We start from the raw sequence: 19735 nt of genomic DNA on the forward strand, positions 1-19735 counted from the left end.
TGTGTGTGTGTCGCTGCACAGGCTCGTCTCTTCCAGAAAACACAGAATCCTCTGGATGCTACTCAGCTAGGGGGCGCTGTAGCATCATTAAGCCACTGCTTTGTTAAAAGAAGAGTTAAACTTGACGGATGTTGATCGTTTACTGAATCTTAAATCCCGGCCTTTTTTATAGTGTAACACCGAGTCTTGTCCAGCAGGTGGAGCTCAAAGCGTTATTTCGGAGAGAAGTTTGCGAACATTTTTCTCTCTGGTTGGTTTTCGTGTAATCTCACACACACCAACACACTCATCCCAACGAATAAACTGAATATTTACTTTCCCTCTGCGCTCCACTAGAGGGCACTGCTGCACCATTTAACATAAATTTAACACAAAAATCAGCAAAAATCTCATAATTTCAATTCATTCCCAAAAGTTAAATTTGAGAGATTAATTAAAACAGCAGTTTTATCATTCATTAGGTTAAAGTTACGTCAGAAAAGTACTGAATATTGATCAATTTCTGCGTTTTTTAAGACGATTTAGCGTAGGTTTAACGGAGCGAGTCGCTTCATCATCGTCAGGGGAGACGGGTGAGGAAGAGGAGGAGGCGAGAAGACGAGGAACACTAATTGATTTCCTCGTCTTCCTCCTGAGTGCAGCGCTGGGCGAGCGAGCGTGCATCCGCACAGAGAGAAAGTGCTGGTGGTGAAGCGTGAAAACGAGTGTGTGTGCTTCTGTGTGTGTGTCAAAGAGAGGCAGCGAGGGCGAACGAGCGAAAGGGAAGGGGAGCCTTGAAACCGTCTCTCTCAAACACACACAGACACACACACACACACAGCATCAGCCTTTTTCTTCTCCTCTCTTTTGTTAGCGCGTTTTTCTGAGGTCGACCGCCGTACTTGGACTCGTCTTTCAGAACGAAACCGAGACGTTTCTTCTAAGACACGACTGATTCACCCCAGCATAAAGCATTCATTTATAAATACGTCTAAATTGATTTTTGGTACAATCCTGCTGGATCTAGAATAATCTCCAGATTAGTAAGTAAAATCCAGATTTTTATTTTAAATTCATCAACTAAAATAAACATTGACACACATGAATCCTCCTGGCTGTAAAAGCTTTTATTCCACATATAAACCACATTTATCCAGGTTTCTTCACCAGGTTTAGCTAAAACCAGTAATTCCTACATGTCTGTTTGGGATTGGGTGCTCATGGCTGCTGATGACTCCTTCCCCAGAAGTGCTTGGTGTGAAAGCGAAGTTTGGAGCCTCAGACCAAACCTTCCTGTCTGATAGTTTGGTAGATTTGGTTCGACTGRGACCAAAATTTCAACATTTGTTCCATTTCCAGCTGCTGCAGTTTGCATTCACACTGCACTATCCCCCTCCTGACCTGYGGGGGCGCTGCACCAAGAAAAACTGGAGGAAACGACAMAAACTTCTGAAGATACTGAGCTGAAGAGAGTGGAACAAAAACATATTTAGCGGTTGGAGGATTTCTGTTTTATCTTAGGCTAAAGACCAACAGACTGGATGTCCTAGCTAATGCTAGGTTAGCATGTTTGGTTTGGTTGCATTTACCCAGAATTCTCTGCGCTGTAGACCACTTCCTGCTTTTGGAACATTTTCCAGTTCGCTTGGCGTTTGAACCGMACCAGAGTTTACTTCAACCGAACCYAGACAGAAGTTTGTAGGACAAAAGTTAGCTTAGCATTTACATCTCCCGAAAACAACCAGACTTTCTCGCCAAACGGACTGGAGTTGGATTGAAGCAAACTGAACAGGACTGTTTGGATTGGAGCCTCAGGCTCCACCAGAAAGGGCTTCTTCCTTCAAGCGTCTGTTTTAGGTGTTTTTTGGTCAGAAACAACCAGACTTTCCCCTAATTTGTTCACAGCTGGAGAATTTTGCGTTAGCAGGAAGTGAACCAACCTTTAGAGCTACCATGACCCTGAACGGATCTAAACATGGAGCAGAAAGCGCCGCCATGACCTCTGAAGGAGCCGATGAATCTGAAGTTTTTAAAAGCTCCACCAGAAAATCTAATGACAAACACTTTTATTCTCCTACAATCSCGCCTTGACAGAGRGAATTTCTCCTTCCTGCCGCACATCCAGACTCKGGTCGAGTCTCGCCTGGATGCCGGCGGTTTCCAGGSCTGTGTACACAGACAGCCCATTCATCTTCCCCTTCAGCAGCATCAATAAATGATGGCTGCTCTGCCTCTCTCTGGTTAAATATTCATCGGCAGCGCTGCTCGTCTCGCTCGCTAAACAGCCTCGCAGCGCTGCCAGCCAGCAGCACACACACAAGCACACACATTCCCTGCGGCGCATTAGCAATTCAATCCGGCGTCTTCAGCRTAGCTTCAGGCAGCCACACCATCACAGCTCTGCATGGATGAGTGTTTATTACAGCGTTTATCGCCACTTCTTGGAGCCCRGTCCGTCTCGTCAAAGTCTCCTCACAGTTTGGTGAATCAGAACCAGCTGAAACCCAAAACTCCAGAGCTGGTTTCAGTTTGAGGAGCGCGGGGTTGGTTTCCTGTGACACGCCGCCGCAGCAGGAAGGAGAGGTGTTGGCGGTTTGTCATCAGCGCCGATAGAAATCAGTCACAAGTTGTAGAGGAAGCAGAAGGCAGTGAGGTTGGTAGAAACATGCAGCCGGTGTGTTTGTGGTGAACGTCACCATCTGGCCCGCTACCAGAACCAGAGTACGTTTTATATGAAGCCCAACAGAGTGACATTTCTCTGATCAGAGCTCCTGGTTCCTGACTCCAAAGTTCAATGGTCAACAGGTCAACCAAACATGCAAACGCTCCAAACTAATGGTCATTTATTCAGATAGATGAATTAGCCAAAGTTTGGAGTAGACGAGAAAGTCAGAGTACCTCATGGGATTCACTTTTCAAAGTTGTGCTATTTATTTGTTTATCGCAGTTTCTAACCAAATTTGTGAGGACTTCTTAGCTAGCCAAATACTTAGCTCTGAGACAGCTAAATAACTAACTAGGTCAGAGCTAAATATTTTGCTGATATGTTAAAAATATTTATCACCAAACTAAACATTTGCTTGCTAATAAAATATTAGATCTAAATATTTAGTTGATCAGCTACATGTTTAGCTAGCTTGGAGCTAAGTATTAGCTAGCCTAGCCAATACTTTGCAAAGTATTAGAGCTAACTCAGTGTTAGCCAGATTAGCTCTGAGCTAGCTTAATACTTAGCTTCAATATTTAACTTGTGAAATAAATATTTAGATTAGAGCTAAGTATTTAACAAAAAAATTTAACTTCAAATTATTTAGTATCTAACAAATTTAGTTTGTGATGAATGAATAACATGGTGAAAATATGAACCCCCATATGTTGCTCTCAACAGGCTAAATAACCAAAATTATTGCTGTTAATTTTTGACGGCGTAACTTTACAAACACCAACCAGTAGAACCAGTTCAAACATATTTATAATCAAATTAATGTTAATTTAGATGGATGAAGGAATATTTGGACCAAACAGTTAATGCCAAGTCCCTGCTGACCCTGATGTGATCTGGACTTTTCCCTTCACAGCAGAACCGGAGGATAAAACTAAGTGAACAACGGATGACTCATCTCCCGTTCTCTGCTGGATGAAAGGGTGTGGGCGACCGAATGAGATGAGCGAGGACGTGCRAGGCTCCACAAAACACGGAGAGAGAATCCAGTACGCATGAATGGTTCTGATCTGGGACGGTTTACAGAAAACGGTTTGGCCCAGTTTCTATGGGAATGAGTGAGTCACTCACTCAGACAGGAAGCGCTCACTGACTGTTTTCCTCTGGCTGGACTTCAGGAAGCGTTCAGAACATTTATTATCCATCCAAGCATCCGACACCAGGAGGTTCTGATCAGCAACATCAGGAACCAGGAAAAAGTCTCCWAAMGGTTCCATCGAGGAAGTCATCCAAGCATATAGTTGATAGAAAACCAGCAACCTAAACCCAACAGACATAAAACACCCAACAGATCAGCTGAACCCACTGATCAGARCCATCTGACTTCAGATTTAGACATTTTAAATGTTCTTCCTGTTGATTTGATGTCTGGTTACCTAAGGGAAGCAGCACTCGCCTGGTTTATGCAGGAATATACTCCACATGCAGGAACCTCAGCTGAGTCCAATGTGTCCAAACTGTCAGTCCGTCTTAAGAAAATGGGCTCCATCTGCAGTAAATCTGGCTTCCTCCTGTAGCCGTTACTGGTTAGTGAGCTTCAGGATGATCTGCTTTAGGTTAATAGTCTGTCATGAAGGCAGTATGAGCTCAGTTCTTTATTTTATCACAACATGAAGGAGACAATCTTAAAAAGACAGAAATCAGTTCAGGTWGATTCCCAAATAGCCTTTAGCTTAAAACCTTGCTCTTCTTAGCTCTATGTGCTAACCTTAAAACCTCTGCACCAGTCATGTCCAGTGTCCTTCCTGCTTAGAGTAKGGACAAGGGGACCAGAGTTCGACATGCCTAGGACAAAAGATGCTTCAGATCACAAAACGTCATAGTTAAAGTAATCCAGCAGACTTGACAGTAGACATAAAGATGCTTCATCCTTTGTCCTTCAACATTTTTGTTTGACCTCTGTTGGACAATGATTTATCTGAGGGATAAATCATTAGCGGTTAACAAAAACACTTTCAGTTTGGTTTCATTCTCAGGCTTGGCTAACTGGTACCGAATAAACTACCTTGGCTAAAGTCACTAACCTGTAAAGCCTTGCAGCTTTTAATGAAACTCGTCTGATGTTAACCAACGTTGCCAATGGCTTAAAATGTACCAGAGATCTTTCAACCRATCCTTTAGTGAGCTTTTCAACTTAATGGTCCAAATATGGCTAAAGTGGATCGTTYTCAACCAAACCTGGCAGCATAGCGCTAAAGATTCAACTGACTCAATGGGTCAAGAAAATGCCATCAGCCGTCCCTCTTCCCAAGTAGAAGACGTGGGAAGTTTGGTTTGTACACACACCGTTAATCCTMATTCTCTACAACACCAAGTACATCAAGAAACGTCTAGCTAGAGACATTACAATGGTGACAGTAGATCGAAATGAACAAAATACCTCGTGAACATGACGGTCGTTTCTCTGAAACATGTTGAGTCTCTCTACCAGAACCTTTGATCATCCGTCGTCTCGGTCATATTGTCTCCACTGGACGCCGGCGGAGCAATAACTCACATATTCAACATTTCTTTGTGTCTTTGTTTATTGAACAGTGACAAAAACCAACAGGATGCCTGAACAGAGCCGGCGCTCTCACCATGCTAACACAGACCCAGTCATATTTACATCAGGTCTCTGCCCATAAATAAAAAACCTTTACAGTTTACAGTGAACACATCTGACACAGCCAGTGAACATGATCCGGAGTTTACAGCCTGTTTTACAGTCATATCCACATCATCGACCAGCAGTTGTTTCTGGTTGGTYGTCCATCTTCTCATGACCTCGTTTTGACCCGAGAACCCTTCCCCACCACTTTCCCAGAGTCCTTCTTAATGTCTCTCTGAATGCTGGCAATTTTCATCCCCAGGTCTCTGATGTGGACTCTGACGTTGGTCAGGTTCCTCTGCCAGGCAGCGTCCAGCTTTAAGGTGTTACCTGACAGGCTGAGGCCCTGGCAGGTGTTGGCGTCTCTCTTGGGCGTTGTGGTGGTTCCATCAGTTCTCTTTGTTTCCTGAGGATCCCATGAGTCCAGCTTGGAGCGGCTGGAGATCTCAGACTTCTTACTTTGCTGTGGTACTTCAGAGTCCACATCGGYCCCTGCCTTGCCGCCATTTTTCCAGATGTTTGAGTTCATTTCTTCTTTTAAATGTGCAGGATTTGAACTTCCTGTCTTCTTGTTTCGAACTGGAGCTGGTTTCTGTTCCTCTGTGACCACTTTGGTTTCAGCGTCCCTACTCCTCAGTCGCTGTTGTTCCCACACCTTTCCTCCATCCACAGAGTTCAGTTTAATGGAAGGAAGTCCAGAGGTTTTTCTTTCTTTGGACTGCTGGTCCCATTTTTTAGAATCTGGATTAGCAGACCCCTGGATGGGTCCAGGATCCAGACCASACTGTCTCTGTGGTTCCCACCAGCTAGCAGTAGCCGTCATTCCTGGCTTTGCTGCGGTTGCAGCCTCAGTTTTTTGTTGATCCCACAGGCTGGACCGTCCTGAAGGTTTAGGTCCTGAAATGGACTCTACAGTCCGGCTCTTAGGACTCCTGTCCTCTTCCTGTTTTGCGGGTAAAGCCTGTGTAAGACATGGAGGTTGCCCCGGTGACGGCGGCGGTGTCGGAGGGGGGGAAACATCCAGAGAGTCCTGGCGACTGTCCACAAACTCCAGGGAGGAACCCAGCATGCCAGCCAGCTCCGGGGTGGCCTCCACCAGCTCCAGAGGGTCCTTCACATCCGGTCTGAAGGAGGCCAGTTCCTGCTCATCTGGACCCGTCAGCAGCTGGGACAGGGACGCCTGCCGGTAGAACTCGTCTTCAGGGACAGACTGAATGTTGAGCTGTGGGAAGAKGCGCCGGAAAGAGCGAGACGCCATCCGGAGTCGACCAAGAACGTCAGCCAGGAGGAGCCAGTTTCTGGGTCTGGAAGGAGGAAGGACAAGAACATCAGCGAGAAAGTCTTTGACCCAAACGGGTCAAAGACTTTCCTCAGAAGACACTTTCTGTGTTCTGCAAAGGTAACTGTACCAAGTGGAGTGGAGCTGGTCCAATGAAGGTACCGACAGAGCCAAGTTGGTTTCAGTAAGACAAACGATGCTGCCAGAGTTCAGAAGTTAAGAGGATGTRAAACTGTTTATCTGCTGTTGGAACAAAAACCCAGTTCAGCAAAGGCAGAACCAGAACCAGAAAGTGTCCTCCTTAAATGTCAAAGCAGCAGGAAGAAGAGAAGGAGGCTGCTCCGCTTTTATATATTCTGCTGCTGAAGCTGAAAACATCAATCCAGGTGTTATTGATTCACAATGTCTATCAATGTGTGTGAGTGTGTGTTTCTGAGTGCGCGTGTGTGTGTGTGAAGGGCAGATTAGTGCGTACACCCCCAGCGGTAGACAAGGCCACATGTTGCTTTGCAGCCGGCCGCTGCCTGAATGCTAAGCAGCTCGGTGAAACGCGCCGCCRCCCGGCGGCCTTGTTTCCAGGAAGACCCATTAATACGACATCAGACGCCGCTGAGGAAGAAGAGGAGAAAAAGAGAGGCGGAGAGGAGCGACAGGGGAGGAAGACGGAGTGGAAGCCAATTAGCTGCGTCGCCACGGCGATGCAATCCTCGTTAACGACCTCTYCGTCTGTCCTCCCTCTGCTCCTCGGAGGATGTTTTTTCCTCTCCCTCTCACCCCGCCCCGCCCTGTGCCGCGCTGCCTCCTCCTCTCCTTCCTCCTCTCCCTCCTCCTCCTCAGCCGCTTTCTGCGGCCTAATTGGTGTCTGGGTGTGAAAAGACGCGTTAGAACAACAAGCAGGAGCGTGAAGGAAAACGAGTGTGAAAGAAACACAGAGTGTTTGTAGGAACAGTCTTCCTCTGGACACACTCCTTTAGCAGAATCAGGCCTGATCCTGACCTGAAACAGATCCGAACCAGACCTGAACCAGGCCCGGTGGTTTTCTCCYCCACCTTCATTTGGCTGGTTTTGAGTTTTATCTACTTGTTTTTGTGACGTCAACAAGTGCCCTGATGATGTCCCGTGTAAACAAGATAAAGGACCAGCTGCTTTGTCAAGATTCAGACTTTGAATGGTCCTTGAGGTTCTCAGAGGATCTGGATGACCTTCAGGCTTTGTTATCGTTTGTCTGAAGAGGTAAAGTACTGAACGATTATTGTATGTTGTACCTCAGACCTCTACTARTTATGGTACAGTTTGGTGAAGTACATCGAGGTTATGCTCAGGTCTAACATAACCCATCAATGATTGGTTCTGGATCAAGCTAATCAATCATCCATTGGTAAATCTGAGTGGGTCAACAAGCGTAGTTTATATTTCTGTTTATTCAGCCATAGAAATAAACTATGGCTGTACAGGGGTTCTCCCAGAAAACTTGTTAAGCCCGGTGGTCAGGGCGCCGAGGCGGTCCACCGTGTTGTTGTATTAAAAGATGTTAAGTAGACAGGAAAAGTAAATATATCACTGGGTAATTATGAGAAAAAATTGCCAGTGAGCTGCTATATAAAYCTATATAAAGTCTTAAAAACAAATAATCAAAAAATACAATTAGAATAAATATAAATTATTTCCACTTTTCTTAAATCCAAATTAAGTCAGCGGCTCCACCAGGCCTCCCAGAGCTTCAGGGGCCTCATAAATGCTAACATTTTAACACAGACCACAGAATTATAAATGTAACATTTGTTTATTGAGATTATCATTGCTGCTAAATTTGACATAATCAAATTCTGCTCCAGGCCTCATACACCCTTGGACCGGCCCTGCATGATGAGTTAAACCCGCTGCACTGCGCAGAGATGCGCAACAAACGAGAGATTTAATTCAATGCTGCTAATGTGGCTTTAGTAACTCTTCCATTTCGTGTCTGCTGAGTTTTTAACAAGGGGACAAAGAAACTATTTTGGTTGGTAGAGTTTCTGGACGAGTTTTTCAGATGTCCGGTGGCCGCGCGCATTAATTCTGTCTGACTAAGTGGACAAAGCATTGGATACGGTTTGGTGCACTGTGTAACCAGAAAAATAATACTAGTAATAATAATAAAATAACATAAAATCAGCATGACTGCGAAAGCTCTGCATGAAACCTGCATGATGAGGTTATCGCTGGGTCGTTAACCACTAACGCACCGACCAACCGCGAACACAGACCTAACCTTTACAGGGAAGACAGGGCCAAACCTTGGACAGCGTGTTGAGATGTAAACGCTGCATATTGTTTTGTTCACAAATATACATCATTCTCACCTGCGGTTCACGTAAAGCTGAGCAACCAGAGCTAACGCGGTGGGTTTAAACTCTTACCTTAATTAATAACTCCTCATAACTGATCACAATTCCTCACAGGGAGCTGATGTAAATATCCATACAGTTCAGCCTGTGTCCATTTCGAGTGAAAGGAGGCGCGCGCGATCCGCGGTGAGGTAAACTTAAYCBAGCTACGGCAGCGCGTGAGGTGATTGGTCAGCGCGCTGCCGGCTTTAAATGCATAAACTATAAACACATCTTCTATAACCATATCTTTTAGGAATAAATCTGCTCCGGTAGTGAAACGCTGAGTAACAGAAACGTTCGCAATAYGGCAAAAAAAAAAAAGAAAAGAAAAATCAAGAGAGGCTTAGCCTGGCGGTGGCGCTAGTAAAGCATGGCGGGCCGCCAGGCCTATAATACACTGGGGGAAACACCCTGCTGTAGTTTGTTTCTAATCTCTGTAGTTTGTTTCTAATCTGTAGTTTGTTTCTAATCTCTGTAGTTTATTCCTAACCGCTGTAGTTTGTAGTTCCTCTCCGGTTCCCCGTCCTGCAGGACGAATCGCCTCCTCCCAGGTTTCTGACTCACCCCTGTGACGGCGCCACCTGGATGTTGTAACACGGGAGCAGAGGCCGGTCCGACAGCTCGAACTCGAACACCTCCCTCCTGGCCCGGTTCTCCACGTCCATGTCSTCCTCTTCATCCTCCTCATCCTCATCCGGTCCAGGCGCGTCGGCCAGGATGTTGTAGGCTCCTCTCTCATATAACGGCTCTGGAGGAGCAACAACATGATATTTAACTGGTTAGTTGGTCAGGCCTGTTTGGGGCTGAACTGAACAACTCTGGTTCTGGTCTGAGGTTCTGATCTGATCGGCCCTCTCTCCTCCTCAGTCTTTTATCTGAATCTCTTGTTTTGTCCTGATTCTTCCTTTCTTTAGTTGTGACAGATGAAAGTTCCTGAACCTTCGTCTGACGTGGAGCCAGTGTGTGTGTGTGTATGTGCATGTGTGTGAACTCACCGCACACAGAGCTGCCGTGAAACTCCCAGCAGATTCCCGGATCGCCCTCTGACCTTCCCTGGATGTCAGACAGATAGTCTGCAGGCAGAGAGAGAGAGGCGCAGCGTTAGGGGCGATCAAAGAGGCGACCAATCAGAGCGGACGAAGGCGGCGAGCCGAAAACAATGGAGCCACACACAGCGAGAGACATGGAGGAGAGTGTGAGCGTTCAGACGGTGCCGACTCGGCGCTGAGTAGACGGAAGCTGGCAGGAGTGTGTGTGAGTGTGCGTCTGCGTGTGTGAGAGTGTGTGTGTTTGTCAGTGAGCTGCTCCGGGATTCAGCAGCCGAGCCTCATTAAGCTCCTCTGGAGAGAGCGCAGGAAGAAAGAGATGGGAGAACAAATACAGGCGGGGATGGTAATCAGAAAGGCTGCCGAGCGAACGCTCACACACACAACACACACACAGAGCAACACACACACAGAGAGTAACACACACACACACACACACACACACACACACAGCCTGTTCCACGCTTTACTCCAACAGTTTTCGTCCGCTCAATATTAAATCCCCAAAATAAACGTCTTTTATTGTCTTTTGCTGTGATTTTGAACCTGATGGGATAAACAGGACTGAAGCTGCAGATGCAAACAGCAGGTCAGTCTTGCAGTTGTTGGTGTGATTCCATGTTGATGAGCCTTTGAGCAAAGCGGTTACCCATCAGCGTGTGAACGAGTTCCTGGCTCTCCAATCTACATATTGGACTGAACTGATTAGAAAACATACGTCTCTGTGTGCAATCTGGCTGCCTCACCCTCCAGGAAGGTTTCCATGGCAGCGCTGTGGGTCATGCTGAGCGGCCCTCGCCCAGAGTAAGTGGTGAGGGTCGGGTCGGCTCCGCAGGCTAGGAGGAAGCGGACCACCTCCAAATGGTCGTTTTCCACGGCGTCGTGAAGCGGCCTGAGCAGAAACAGACAGAGACATATGAACTTTTACATTTTATTTGAGCTCAAACAGACTTAATATTCTCCAATATGCAGATGACATGCAGATGTTTTAATACTAATAATTTACTAAAACAAGATAGATGTAACATTATTAGCACTGGTTGATAATATATATATATATACATACACTGCTCAAAAAAATAAAGGGAACACTCAAAAATAACGTCCTAGATCTGAATGAATGAAATATTCTCATTGAATACTTTGTTCTGTACAAAGTTGAATGTGCTGACAACAAAATCACACAAAAATCATCAATGGAAATCAAATTTATTAACCAATGGAGGTCTGGATTTGGAGCCACACACAAAATTAAAGTGAAAAAACACACTACAGGCTGATCCAACTTTAATGTAAAGTCCTTAAAACAAGTCAAAATGAGGCTCAGTATTGTGTGTGTGGCCTCCACGTGCCTGTATGACCTCCCTACAACACCTGGGCATGCTCCTGATGAGGTGGCGGATGGTCTCCTGAGGGATCTCCTCCCAAACCTGGACTAAAGCATCCGCCAACTCCTGGACAGTCTGTGGTGCAACGTAACGTTGGTGGATGGAGCGAGACATGATGTCCCAGATGTGCTCAATCAGATTCAGGTCTGGGGAACGGGCGGCCAGTCCATAGCTTCAATGCCTTCATCTTGCAGGAACTGCTGACACACTCCAGCCACATGAGGTCTAGCATTGTCCTGCATTAGGAGGAACCCAGGGCCAACCGCACCAGCATATGGTCTCACAAGGGGTCTGAGGATCTCATCTCGGTACCTAATGGCAGTCAGGCTACCTCTGGTGAGCCCATGGAGGGCTGTGTGGCCCTCCAAAGAAATGCCACCCCACACCATTACTGACCCACTGCCAAACCGGTCATGCTGAAGGATGTTGCAGGCAGCAGACCGCTCTCCACGGCGTTTCCAGACTCTGTCACGTCTGTCACATGTGCTCAGTGTGAACCTGCTTTCATCTGTGAAGAGCACAAGGCGCCAGTGGCGAATTTGCCAGTCCTGGTGTTCTCTGGCAAATGCCAAGCGTCCTGCAYGGTGTTGGGCTGTGAGCACAACCCCCATCTGTGGACGTCGGGCCCTCATACCATCCTCATGGAGTCGGTTTCTAACCGTTTGTGCAGACACATGCACATTTGTGGCCTGCTGGAGGTCATTTTGCAGGGCTCTGGCAGTGCTCCTCCTGTTCCTTCTTGCACAAAGGCGGAGGTAGCGGTCCTGCTGCTGGGTTGTTGTCCTCCTACGGCCTCCTCCACGTCTCCTGGTGTACTGGCCTGTCTCCTGGTAGCGCCTCCAGCCTCTGGACACTACGCTGACAGACACAGCAAACCTTCTTGCCACAGCTCGCATTGATGTGCCATCCTGGATGAGCTGCACTACCTGAACCACTTGTGTGGGTTGTAGAGTCCGTCTCATGCTACCACAAGTGTGAAAGCACCACCAACATTCAAAACTGACCCAAACATCAGCCAGACAGCATAGGTACTGAGAAGTGGTCTGTGGTCCCCACCTGCAGAACCACTCCTTTATTGAGTGTGTCTTGCTAATTGCCAATAATTTCCATCTGTTGTCTATTCCATTTGCACAACAGCTGGTTAAATTGATTGTCAATCAGTGTTGCTTCCTAAGTGGACAGTTTGATTTCACAGAAGTTTGATTTACTTGGAGTTATATTGTGTTGTTTAAGTGTTCCCTTTATTTTTTTGAGCAGTGTATATATATATATATATATATATATATATATATATATATATTCGCAGATGACACAATATTTGGTACATAAAACCACAGTTTTGTTTCTTGAAGATCTTTTCACTGAACGCCTCATCAGTAAATCTCTAAGCTGCTGATTTTATTTTGGTGGTTAATTGCATAATAAGTAGCTGCTAATATGCTGTAATATAATAAAGAGCTAACATTTACATTAACACGAAGCCAAACAGACTCCATATTCTCCAAGATTCGTCAATATGCAGATGGCAGTTTTCTATATGTGGAACTGAAAACAACAAAACCTCACACATTCCATCTGATAGATATTTATTCTATTAGAGTGAAGATTTACTAAATACGTAGCAACTAATATACTGAAATACTGTCAAAATATTAACATTTACATTTTATAATAAGCTTAATTTTAGCAGTTTCTTCATGAAGATTCGTCCATATGCAGATGATATTTTTCTATGCACAAAATTTTAAACTTAGCTGATTTTCCAGTAAAATCAAATGAAAAGCTTCAGTAAAATGTGTGCGTATGCAGCTGAATTGGTGTTTCCTACCTGGTTCCGTCCTGAGAGCTGCAGTTGACGTCGGCGCCATGTCTGATCAGCAGCYGTACGATGCCCAGCCAGCCGCGGGCGCAGGCCTCATGCAGGGCGCAGTACCCGGCGTTGTCTCTGTGGTTGACGTCACACAGCCGTCGCTCCAGGCAGTACAGCACCACCTCCTGGAGAAGAGGGGACATGCAACGTAGTCTGTTAGCAACCTGTTGGCTCATGAACCAGAGCAATGGGGAGGCACCTCATCTTCACTTGGGGCCACATCTTAAATCTTCTCAAACTGGTGTAATTTGGCAAAATACAAATGAAAACTAATTTGATTTGATTAATAAGAATATTTTAGCACAACTTTTACCTTGAAAGTCTATTTATGTGGCCCTCTGGAGTGTTGAGGGCCACATAAACAGCCCACGGCCCTCGAGTTTGACGTGTTGTACCGCATAGAAGACACGGAAACAAAGAATGTTTTCAAAAATAAAAAATTATTTTACTGCAGGAGACCAAGAAGCCACAACTTCCTGTCATGTTCTGCTTTTATTGTGAAGGTTATGAAGCTTCAGGAAGTGGACCTGGTCAGGAGCTGAAGGGGTTAAACGTGACGGAGACGCTCCATCCTCAGACCCAGAGAAGAAACATAATGAAACTCCCCTCTGTTCTGATTGCAGCAGGAAAATGTGTGTGTGTCTGAGCGTGTGTGCATGTGCGTGTGTGTGTGCAGTGATGGATGACGGCTTCATTTGCAAACTGAGCTCGTTAGCTTCACCGCTGCACCTCAACGAGAAAGAGAGAGGCCGACACTCGTGAGGGCTGACAGGAGCTGTCGCACCACGCATGAAATATTCACACAGCGCTCCGCCGTGCGTGTGTGTGCTGCCTCTGCATGATTTYCAGACAGCTGTTGAATCCTAACTCTGAGGTCTCCTGCAGCAGGTTCAGCCTCCTACACTTTAATCTGCAGATCTGAACTCAAACCGTCCTGATGAGGAGAATCAGCCTCCATTTGCATTTTCTTCAGACGGCTGAAGCCTGGCAGTTTAAATGCTGCAGCTCATCAAACACCACGCATCAACGCAGCTGTACAGGAGGAAGTCATTTGTCCGTTTGTCTCCTGCTCACTGTTTTGCATCACCAAAGAAAGAAGGAGGAATCTGTTGATATTGATGCCAAAGTTTGGAGTTTACAACTCAGGATAAAAGCTTTGAAATGTGAAGCATTAAGAGTTAAAATGCATCTGTATGCAGATGATACCATCCTCTAGATGGACGTGTTTTACTGTMAGGATCTGCTTGATACTTTCAGACCCTGGAGATCCAGATAAACGACCTGCTGCAGCTGAAACATGACAGAATGGTTACCTGGTAGCCCAGCCGCGCTGCGCGCTGCAGCAGCGTCTCTCCAACGTTTTTGTTCACGATGAGGCGCCGGACTTCTGGAGGGACGGGCCGAGCTGAGTGCTGGGTCTCTGGAGAGGTGGGGTTCTGGTCGGGGGACTTGGAGGCGTCCAACGGGGATACCTGGGGACGTCAATGAGGGAAACCACGTGTTAGCGTTAGCATTAGCATGTCATCAACAGTCACTGAGTTCAACTGGTTTCATCTCAATCAGGTTTTGGTCTGTAAATAAATCTTTCTTCTTTGGTTTGTTTTGGGACTAAAACTTTTTGGTTTTTGTGGCATTCTGTTCAGATCAGAACCTTATGAAACCAGAACTTGTTCAGTTCTGAGGTCCCCGTTTGGTCCAACGTCTGATCTGTYCAGAGGATGCCGACATCGACCTGTAGAGTCAGAGCTCTTTGGTTTTTTCTGTACTGTCCGTTTAAATGAGCGATGTTTTGATCTTGCGAGTCGGGCTGAATCCGAACTCATCAACATTCCTGCAGCACGGCTCTCCTGAAGCAGGTAAAGACAGATGATGCTCCCGCTCCGAGCTACAGACGTCATGGCAACAGCAGGAGGACGTTAATGTGTCTGCGTGCGCAGACGTCTGTCAAACCAAGACGCTCGCCGCCACGCATCAGCAAACAGGAAGTGCGCTCTGCCCCGGAGGGGAGTGAGTGAGTGTGTGTGTGTGTTTACTGGCGGAGGAGGATGGAGTGTGTGTGCCCTGAGGATATCTGCTGCGCAGCAGCTGTCAGACACACACACACACACACACACACCAACACTGTTATTCCTCCTCAGTCAGTTCCTGGTTTTAATTTCCAGGATGTTGGATCGGTTCTGGTCTCAGTGGTCCGGTCCAGGTTCTGTCAGGGTTTAAGCATGTTTCTCTGGTTTGGGTCTGGGTTCTCCAGACGTTCTGAACTCATTCCTCTCTGGTTCTGGAYCTGAGTCCATCTCTGGATCCTGATGGTTCTCAGGTCATTTTTCACCATGTCAGTGAAACATTTCCAATAAACTCTGTTCTGCACCAGAATGATAAAAAATGAGAATCTGTTGATTTTGTGTGAATTTCTACGATCACAGGATCTTAAAAACCAGACGTCCCTCGGGGTTTGGGTCTGGAGCCCCTCAGGTTTCCATGTCTGTGTGTCGACACACCTGGATCGAACATCATTATTGATACTCTGAACTTTGAACCACATGAGGAAATTCAGCCGTCTGATTGGTGGAAACCTCAGACTCATCTGAAGGATGGAGATTCAGATCCAGTTCTGGATCCACGGCTCAGAAACAGGAACAGGAAACTCTAGAAACCTGAGGTTGAGGACCGGGTTCTGTCTCGTTGGACTGGTTCTGTCTCGTTGGACCGGGTTCTGTCTCGTTGGACCAGGTTCTGTCTCATTGGGCCTTTCTCTGATATGCGGACGATGTTGAACCCGACCCACCTTGCCACTCCGCTCCTCCTTGTCACTTCCTCCCTCGTCTCGCTCCACCCCCTGGGAGTGCTTCATCTTGAAGGGACGCTTGCCCTTTGGTGTGTCGAAGCCGTCGCCATGGCAACGGAGCAGGTGATGGTCGGCCGGGAAGGAAGTCGGAGTAGCGCAGACCTTCAGGCTCTCTGAAGCCGTCTGAGGTTTGTCCTGCAGTCGGGACGAGGTCATGGAGGTCAGCGATGGAGGAGCCTGTTGGCCACCAGAGGGGGGCGGAGCCATGTGGAAAACTACAGGAAACAGAACAGGAAGAGGATAGTTAACTTGATGTGGTAGCTTTATGGACAAATGAAAAGTTCTGAAGAGTCCAGATTGTAAATTTTAATTTCTGGAGAACCTGAATAAAAACTTATGGATTATTTAGCAGGTAAAAACGTTTTTGAATTGAAATGTTGCCTATTTTGTTGATTATGAATAGTTTTTGATTAAAAGTGATTCATTTATTAGTTATTCAGTTATGGAGCGGTTTTATGGAGCTGAAGCTCCTGGTTTCACTCTGACCCTCCCAGCTCTTTATTTTCTTTATTTCCTCCTCTGCAGCTCTCAGTTAGCAGGAAATAAAAAGCCACATCAGAGGTAATGTGTGTTTATGTCAGTAATTAATCCCTGGAGCAGATCGGCTCTTCACAGGGACACGACGACGCTCCATCTGAGGAAACGGGACCAACAAAGACAGAGAGGGGAAGGAGCGGAGGGGGAGGCAGCGGTTGCTACGGCGAGCCGTCCCGCCGCCATCAGCTGATGAATTATTCATGAGCCAAACACACACACACACGCACACACACACACAGCAGTAGGAAGACCATGACGAAGGTGTGTGTGAAGCTGCCCAACAGAAAGTCGTCATTTCCTGCACAGCAACAAGCTAACCGCTCTGATTGGCTTATGAGCTATGACATCATCATCTGACTCACTGGCCCCACCCCCAACAATCAACTGGTGACCCCTGACCTTTAAATAAAGCAACAGATGACTGAAAATGTTCAAATATGGATGAAGGTTGGATTAATGTTGRATGAACCTCCATGCAGTGTTTTGTGTTTCAATGTTTCTCAGTGGCGTTCCACTCGGCTCTGTTTTTGTTCTCCTGATGTTTTACTGGATCAAATTCATAAAAAAAAAAAAAAATTCTCTTTAAAACTTAAAAATAAAAACTTATAAAAACATCAATGTTTTATCTTTAGAGAAATAAAACATTGCTGTTTTATTTCTCTAAACTCAAGCTGCCGTTGCTCAGAGCTGAGCTCTTCCTCCTCCAGGTTGGTCTGAAGAGTTAAATTCATGAACGCGTCGTTTGTTTTCCTCCATGGACTCAGATTTAAGCTAAAGGTTACCATGGCGATACGTCTAAAGGGGTTCAGGACTGAGCCGATCCTCCGGGATGATGAGCGATCGGCTCCACGTCTGGCTCTAATTAGATTTCTGCGTCTGGATTTAAACCCAGTCTGAAGCTGAGGGAACCGGAGAGCAAACAGAGGAAGAGAAGGAGGAGGAAGAGCGGGCTGCTAACGCGGCTCTGCGGGGTGACAGCTCCATCTGGGAGATGTTAGACGGCTATTAGCGCGCCACGAGGCCCGGCGGCTCCGTAAACACACGCAGGAACACACACGGCGCCGGCTGTTGTTCCAGGCGTGCGCTCTGGCAATCAGGGGAGGAAGAGGAGGGGGAAGATTTCATCAACTGGAACAATAAAAGCTCCAACAGACACTTCTCCGTCTAAACAGGTGATCCAGCCTCCGTTACCATAGCGACTACAGTTTCTATGTTCACAGGAACAGCCAAACAAGCTTCACCTGTCGGGGCGTCCCGCCTCAGGAACCTGGACTCACTCCAGCTGCCGTTCACCTCTGACCTCTCAGGCGACAACTTCCTGTCAAGGTCTGTGGATTTCTCCCCAGAGGGCAGCCATTGGCTGAGCTCTCCAGGTGGGCGGAGCTTGTTTAGTCGCAAGCCATTTAACTCGATGCGGACCTTCAGCTTCTTYACGTCGTCCAGAATCAAGTCTGTGAATATGAGCGGGGGGTCAGAGGTCATTTCACCACTGAAAATTAAATACTACAGAAACAATAAATATAAATATATCCTAAACTCTGTCAGTTCAAACTGTGGCATAAACTCAGAGTCATCTGCATAACGAGAAACCTCGAAGCTACTGGGAGCAGAAAACCTAATAGGAATAATCTGGATTATTCAGCCTGTTGAACGACAGAAAACTGCAATAAAGTGATAGTTTCAACACAACCCTCATTCATTTATAATGTTACAGTTTAGCTTCGTAGCTGAAGATTTAGCTGGGTACTAAATATTTAGCTAGCAAATTAAAATTTTATGTTGAAGCTAAATATTTAGTCATATTTCACCAGGGTATTCATTCATTTATAGTGTCATTACTTAGTTTGCTCGCTAAATATTTAGCTTTAAAGCAAGCTAATATTTAGATTGAATCTAAATTTTAGCTTGCTAACTAAATATCTGACCTCAACCTAAATATTTCGGCTGACGCTAACTATTTAGCTCAGAGCTAAATAAATAAAACCAGCGGTTGGACTACAAGCCCCAGTGGAACGCTGCAGTAAATCAGTTAAAGTTTTATTCTACCAATAACATCAGATTCTAATCTCCGTTTTAAACKAATTAATCTGACTTTCCAGGTTAAATCAAGGTGAAAATCTGCTTCTCCTATTGGCTGAAGCCTGGCATTTGTGTGAATGACTGAGTAAAGCGTTTTGTGGAGGTTATCTACAGGAAGCGACCGGATCCAGATCGGTTCCTACCGTTGGAGACTCTGACTCTCTTGGTTGGACTTCSTGTTCCGCCCTCGTCCCCTCCCTCCTCGCCCCTCCCTCTCTTCTGGCGGCTGCTGATGATGCTGCTCTGATGAAACGGCTCCAGGCTGAAGATTCCCCGCCGGCTCATGGGGATGTTTGGATTAGACTGCAGCGCGACTCGGTTCCCCTGGAATGAACCTCTGGACCCAAAAGGCTGGATCTGATCATCGTCCTTCTCCTCGAGGACAGGAAATGGCTCCGTGTGGCGGTAAAGGCGATGATTGAGAGAAGACGACGGACTTAAACCTGGAAAGAAGAAAACAGCCTCAGATCAACAGAAATGTTAGCAAAACTAAAAATTGGTTTTGATTTAAATCTCAGTTTTAAGGAAAAACAGATGTGGAATATTTGGGGATTTTGTTGTGGTAACAATGTTAGTGTGACCTTTGACCTGCTGAGTGTAGAGCAATGAACAGCCTGATGACAGGAAGTAAAATGTTTTACAACCAGATTATGATTTATGATGTTTCAAYAGTTTCCAAACTTTTCCTTCAGCAGTGGAGTCTGGAGCAGCGACTGCTGGACAAACTGCTGCTTTACACTCAGATGGTGCTGCAGGTCAGGTTCTGGTAAGGTTCTGGTCCAAATCGATTCATCCGGCTCATGTAAAAACCACCAGGTAAAAACTAAAAACATTTCTTCATGATCAGAACCTTTTCAGTTATTTTAAAGTTTGGACTTTAATCCAAATCGAGGTTTGGTTTGTTTCTGATCTTCAGGCAGGAAACTCTGGAGCCGTGCTGCGTTCAAGAACAATAGTGGTGTTATGTTTTCACAGCCACCCGCGGCGCAGCAACACGATGAGACGCAGCTTCGACAGTTCCTGTGGAACCG

The 19735-nt window shown here is 46.2% G+C and overlaps 1 protein-coding gene across 1 annotated transcript; it reads right to left on the bottom strand.

Annotated features, from left to right (window-relative positions):
- Positions 1–5208: 5208 nt before the first annotated feature.
- On the bottom strand, positions 5209–19156 carry LOC103481405 (BCL-6 corepressor-like). The gene is made up of 9 exons (XM_017309813.1): positions 18848–19156; positions 17867–18076; positions 16029–16303; positions 14557–14715; positions 13202–13368; positions 10732–10877; positions 9935–10012; positions 9504–9687; positions 5209–6595 (listed from the first exon to the last, which is right to left on the bottom strand). Exons 1-9 carry the CDS (start codon positions 18987–18989, stop codon positions 5461–5463), a joined length of 2496 nt encoding a protein of 831 aa, XP_017165302.1. The 5' UTR covers positions 18990–19156; the 3' UTR covers positions 5209–5460.
- Positions 19157–19735: the final 579 nt, after the last annotated feature.

This window comes from Poecilia reticulata, linkage group LG2 (assembly GCF_000633615.1).
Source record: "Poecilia reticulata strain Guanapo linkage group LG2, Guppy_female_1.0+MT, whole genome shotgun sequence".
In the NCBI taxonomy this organism is placed as follows: domain Eukaryota; kingdom Metazoa; phylum Chordata; class Actinopteri; order Cyprinodontiformes; family Poeciliidae; genus Poecilia; species Poecilia reticulata.